Source organism: Crinia signifera, chromosome 7 (assembly GCF_055691185.1).
Source record: "Crinia signifera chromosome 7, ASM5569118v1, whole genome shotgun sequence".
In the NCBI taxonomy this organism is placed as follows: Eukaryota; Metazoa; Chordata; class Amphibia; order Anura; family Myobatrachidae; genus Crinia; species Crinia signifera.
Window position 1 is genome coordinate 92,396,130 of NC_139223.1, and position 6,154 is coordinate 92,402,283.

The window sequence follows — 6,154 nt, forward strand, 5'->3', positions numbered from 1 at the left end:
TTTATAGGGCAGGCTGGCTCATGTCGGGGTGGTCCCCCATGGTTCGACTGTTCTCCCGGGATACCTTTTGCAAAATGGAGGTGGTTTTTAAAATGGTGCATTTTTTGCTTTTGAAATGCTGCTTTTTTCCCTTAATGCTTCTGCATGAAGTATGGTAGCGGCCCGGGGATGGGGGTTGATTGGGGGGGACCCTGATGTGTCACAGATGTGTTTTGGCCATTGCAGTGTGGTTCGGGCCTGATTTGGTGGTCAGCAGTTTTTCACGTTTTTTTTAAAATGCAAGGTTGCAATGTTTTTCCGGGGTGCAGCATGGTTTATAGGGGTGGCTGGGTCATGTCGGGGTGGTCCCCCATGCTTTGGGTGTGGGGCAGGGTTGTGTGTGGATCTATTACATACATTCTTATAAACATTTTTCATTTTAAACAGGTCTTTCGATGGAGAATCGCCCACGCGGAACCCCTTCCCCCTTTTTTTTCATTGCAGGTGCATCAAGGCCTGAAGAGATGGACCCATTGGCGGAACAGTGGTCGAGCCAGCAGACGACGCAGAGGATTCCGTACCGGCCGGTACAGGAGGATTCGTCGACCCAGGTTACAACCCCACACCAACGCCATCAGCAGGGGCAAAAAAGACAGAGACCTCAGGTAAAATAAACAGTGAATGCGAAAACCGAGAAAAAATGTGTGTCCCTGGGACCCCTCACTTACAAAAATCGAGGTCCTACGTGACCTTTTCTGGGTCCCAACCGAATAAAGCCTCCTCCCCCCACCCACCCCCCTGTATGCCAATTATAGCACACACCTTTATGCTCATTATGTCACTCGCCGGTATGCCCATTATGCATTATGCCACACACTGTTATGCCCATTACGCCACAAGGATATGCCCATTACGCATTATGCCACACCATTATACCCATACCAAAACATGCCACACACCATACTGCCCAGTACATATTGTGCCGCACACCATAATGGCCCCGTAGTCTTGTACATTCTGAACTTTATATTGCACCATCTCGGAAAGGGGGCACCCTGCCTTCCCCTGGGACCCTTAGTGCTGCATATACTACAGCAGACAGGTGTGCATACTCGCTTAGCCAGTGTGGCCAACTGGTTCTCCTCGGTGTCATTACTCCAGGCTCTTCTTCACTGACTTGGAAGCAGTAGTGCAAGTAGAAAAAAAGGGCCAGTGGCGCGCATCAAAAAGTGGGTGTGGTCATATGACACAAAGGGGAGTGGCGACATGACAAAACTTTATTCCCCCAGTGCCATATATGTCACCCCACAGTGCTAGGTATGCCCCCAGTGCCACACATATATGCCCCCACAGTGCAAGATATGCCCCCACACTGCCACACATATGCCACCAGTGGCAGATATGGCCCCCACAGTGATACATAAGCCCCCAGTGCCAGATATGCCCCCACAGTGCCAGAAGCCACCAGCACAAGTAAACTCACCCTTCTGGTGTCCGCTGCCCGGGTCTACTCTCCTCCCCCGCTACTTCTTCCTGGTACAGGGGAGCGCATTGCGCGTCTCACCTTCCCCAGCTTCACTGTGTCCGGGTCGGCAGCCAATCATACTTTGCGGGCTGGCTCCTGATTGGCTGGGGGGCCGCAACCTATGATTGGCTGAGAGCCCAGTCACAGTGACACAGGGAGGTGAAGGAGAGAATTTACTAATTATGTCAACCGTTTCTCTACTTTAAATTGGTTATAATAATTGCTAATTTTTGCTTTACTCTTGTAACAACAGGATACTGGAAGACAGGAAGAGCAACCCTGCGGATCTGGAGGACCAACATCTACCGGAAAAAGAAAACCTGGCCGGAAGAAGAAGGTCCAACCCGGTGAAGGTGATGAAGCAGAGAATACTCCCTTCACAACAACTGAGAACAACGTATTGGTCGAATACGTGGACAAATTTTATGAAAAATTGTTTGGAACACAGAAGCAGACGACCAGCAATAGAGAAAGAAATAGGATATGGTCGATTATAGCGGACAAGGTATCATTAATTATTGAAATATGTTGTGTTACATGTTTGCCACCCCTAAATAATGTACTGATATTGTTCTAAGCGTAAGCCTAGGGGGTGAATTCAATGCTGTGGCCGTGCGGTGACAGCAAGCAGGCCTTCCTGCTCGCTGTCACACCTCGCCCTGTCAGTATTCAACTCATCCCCCTCATACGCCAATTCCAACTTGCTCCCTTTTTGGAACGTGGAGGAATTTGCGTATGTGGCTTCACAAGCAGCGACACGTACAGCTAAATACAGCGAGTTTGCTGCATTAGCCGCAGGTCTCGTGATTAGGGGGAATCTTCCCCGTCCTTTGACGGCGTGGGCCGTCCTGTGACGTCGAGGATTCCCCCCAAACGCTCAATGGGTCGGGCGGACGGCTAGGGGGTTAAACTGTGAGGATCAATGCATTTGTGCAATACACGTTGTTTAAACCCCTTGAATTGAATACTACCCAATGATGTAATGGGTTGTATTCAATGCCGCTTGACGCAAACGGTGAAGGGGTTAGCCATTTCTGGTCGCTTATGTTCTGCATTCACGCAGCTTAATCCCCTGAGCCTCTACACCAATCACCACTGCACACGGTGCTAAATTTGATAAACATGCTAAAGTAGCAATATCTGATCTATCCAATATAGGTCACCGCAGTGAGTGGAAATCGGAAGGACGCCTCCAAATGCCACAAGCGGTACAACGACTGCAGAAGGCAAACAAAAAAGAAGATGGGGAGAGAGAGAGCGCATGCAATTGATACAGGCGGAGGGTCACCCCTGAACATCAACTGGCTTCCCTGGGAGCTAGTCCTCCAGCGCCGCATAAACCCCATCATGGTGGCAGGAGTCGAAGGGGCAGTGGACTCTCACTCCAGAAGAGGTCTAGCGTTGGACATTCCCCAAGAAGAAATGGCAGCCGGATGTCAACATCGTCAAAGACCGGAACCTGCAACAGGAAGTACATGGGCATCCAGACCACCAACGGGTTAGCAAAATTTTCATGTTGCCGCTTGGTTTGACTATTGACAGTTGTTATCCATATGGGCAGGATTAGCGCAACTGCAAATATGCGTTAGAAACACCCTTACAGGGGTATGGAAAGCATTGTGGGATGTGGTAAAGATCCCGCAACGGTGGCCATCACTAGTACAAGCCAATGTACTTCGATTGCTACCCACCAGCACCGCCCCCCCCCCCCCCCAGGGCTGTGCTAGCCAGACCTGTGACCTCCTCCTCCCTGCACTGAAAAGCCTATTGCTTTTGCAGGAAGCTGGAGGAGAGACAGGCCGCCCTTCGCAGCGGCACAAGCAAGGGAAGGGTGGGAGGGGAGAGCCACTGGCTCTCTTACGTACAGCACAGATTTAAAATGTACCAATTTACTAACTTTCTCTTTAAAAATTTTTTAGAAGTTCCTGCAGAAGCCATACAAGATGCCTCTGAAATAATGTCCACGCAGATTTCTACCCCTCCTGAGGAGACCATCACCCTTGACCTGCACCCAGTGAGCCAGTTTCAATCCACCGTCACTGAAGATACCTTCAAGGGATTTCAAGGCAGCAATTCCGATACTCAAGTCCCAGAAGATACAGGGCCTACTTCAAGCCAAGGAGAGGACATTGGGCTTCCAGCGCACTACAACGCCAACCTTGATGTACGTGAAGCTTTGGAGGAAGAAGAGGAGGTGGATCCACTTGGTGCTGAATCTCTGGACAGTAAGTTTTTCCAAAACAGCCATGTGTTTTGTGTTTAAATATGAAAACATTGTTAACTTTACAAATTTTATCCATTTCAGTGGGAATGCAACTTGTGGATGAAATCCAGAGTGGCCAGCCTCCTTCAAGAGTACAGCGTGTCAGGCAATTGGCAGCAGAAATCGAGGATCACCAGACACAATACCGTCTCATGATGGACCAGAGGATGTCAGCAATGGAGAGACATCTTGAGACGCTGGCCAGAACCCTTCCAGAACTTGAACAACGACGGCAGGAGGACTGTGCTGAAATGGAGCGCCGGAGGCATGAAGACTGGATGGATATGGAGAGACAGCGTCATGAAGACTTGATGGCGTTGGAACGACGACGAGAGCAGGACCACAGGATGTTGAGCGAGACCCTTCAGGCTATGATGACATCAATTAGCAGGTTGGCAGATAATTCTTCGTGTCAACAGGAGACCCTCAGGAACATGGCAACCAGCCATAGTGAGGTTTCAAAATCCCTCAAGATCCTGTGTGAGTATGTTACCTCCGGACAACAAAGAAGAATGCCCCCCGCACCAAGGAGTCTTCCATCAACACCTTCTCGCCCAGCGGATCCAGTGCCTCAATCAAGAACCTGGATTGGATCTTCGCAAGGCTACCAAGGTTATTCTGGATTGTACCCACATCCACCTCCTATACCAGCTACCTCAACTGCCCTAAGTCTGCCAAATCCAACAACACGCCCAGCAAACGCACGGACCTCATCCACTCAAGTGCGGGGAGAGGAGGAGGAGGACCATGCCCACTAATTACGGTTGTATTTTTCTTTTTTTTTATTATTATGTTATGTTTAATGATTATCTTTTTTTCAGGTTGGTCTCCCCCCCCCCCCCCCCTTCCCCCCCTTTTTTTATTTTACTTGATTTATTTGTATTTAATTAACCCCTGCCTTTCCTCTGCAGCCTGTGATTAATAAGGAGTTGGGCACAAAACATATGCAATGCATGCGCGTGCATGCATTGTAATTTGTTGGGAAATGATGAAAGCTCCTTAACATTGGTGGATGTTACATGGGCCTAACAAGAGCAATCTGATCCCACCTTTTTTCATATTGAAAATTGCAACATCTGTGTGTAATGATTGTTGATTCTCCAGTTTTTCTTTTCTTCCTAGCATTGGTGCAATGCCGACTGTTTATTGCGAAATGTGGAGGACACATACCGGGAAGAGGCCAAGTACACAATGCATATTGTGCATCGGTGAGTGTTGCATTGTACACCCACACCCAACCTCCTGAGACCTTTTTGGGAAACCTTGCTCTTGTAGTATCACACAGGCCAGCCCCACGGCTCCTGCCGCTAGCCTGTGTGATAGTACAACAGCAGTGGTGAACTAACACACTGGCCACCCACACCCAACCTCCTGAGACCTTTTTGGGAAACCTTGCTCTTGTAGTATCACACAGGCCAGCCCCACGGCACCTTCCACTAGCCTGTGTGATAGTACAACAGCAGTGGTGAACCAACACACTGGCCACCCACACCCAACCTCCTGAGACCTTTTTGGGAAACCTTGCTCTTGTAGTATCACACAGGCCAGCCCCACGGCACCTGCCGCTAGCCTGTGTGATAGTACAACAGCAGTGGTGAACCAACACACTGGCCACCCACACCCAACCTCCTGAGACCTTTTTGGGAAACCTTGCTCTTGTAGTATCACACAGGCCAGCCCCACGGCACCTTCCACTAGCCTGTGTGATAGTACAACAGCAGTGGTGAACCAACACACTGGCCACCCACACCCAACCTCCTGAGACCTTTTTGGGAAACCTTGCTCTTGTAGTATCACACAGGCCAGCCCCACGGCACCTTCCACTAGCCTGTGTGATAGTACAACAGCAGTGGTGAACCAACACACTGGCCACCCACACCCAACCTCCTGAGACCTTTTTGGGAAACCTTGCTCTTGTAGTATCACACAGGCCAGCCCCACGGCACCTGCCGCTAGCCTGTGTGATAGTACAACAGCAGTGGTGAACCAACACACTGGCCACCCACACCCAACCTCCTGAGACCTTTTTGGGAAACCTTGCTCTTGTAGTATCACACAGGCCAGCCCCACGGCACCTGCCGCTAGCCTGTGTGATAGTACAACAGCAGTGGTGAACCAACACACTGGCCACCCACACCCAACCTCCTGAGACCTTTTTGGGAAACCTTGCTCTTGTAGTATCACACAGGCCAGCCCCACGGCACCTGCCGCTAGCCTGTGTGATAGTACAACAGCAGTGGTGAACTAACACACTGGCCACCCACACCCAACCTCCTGAGACCTTTTTGGGAAACCTTGCTCTTGTAGTATCACACAGGCCAGCCCCACGGCACCTGCCGCTAGCCTGTGTGATAGTACAACAGCAGTGGTGAACCAACACACTGGCC

At 50.2% G+C, this 6,154-nt stretch overlaps 1 protein-coding gene across 1 annotated transcript; it reads left to right on the forward strand.

Annotated features, from left to right (window-relative positions):
• Positions 1–332: 332 nt before the first annotated feature.
• On the forward strand, positions 333–4,525 carry LOC146021211 (uncharacterized). The gene is made up of 5 exons (XM_083155007.1): positions 333–644; positions 1,758–2,009; positions 2,663–3,002; positions 3,424–3,729; positions 3,810–4,525. Exons 1-5 carry the CDS (start codon positions 435–437, stop codon positions 4,523–4,525), a joined length of 1,824 nt encoding a protein of 607 aa, XP_083011133.1. The 5' UTR covers positions 333–434.
• The last annotated feature ends 1,629 nt before the right edge of the window (positions 4,526–6,154 follow it).

What these genes read in the sequence shown, in the direction of transcription:
- LOC146021211 (XM_083155007.1), top strand. Translation starts at nt 435, where the DNA reads ATGGAGAATCGCCCACGCGGAACCCCTTCCCCCTTTTTTTTCATTGCA. An exon ending in GGTCGATTATAGCGGACAAG is followed by an intron (nt 2,010 to 2,662) that starts GTATCATTAATT and finishes TATCCAATATAG; the next exon opens with GTCACCGCAGTGAGTGGAAA. An exon ending in GGCATCCAGACCACCAACGG is followed by an intron (nt 3,003 to 3,423) that starts GTTAGCAAAATT and finishes AAAATTTTTTAG; the next exon opens with AAGTTCCTGCAGAAGCCATA.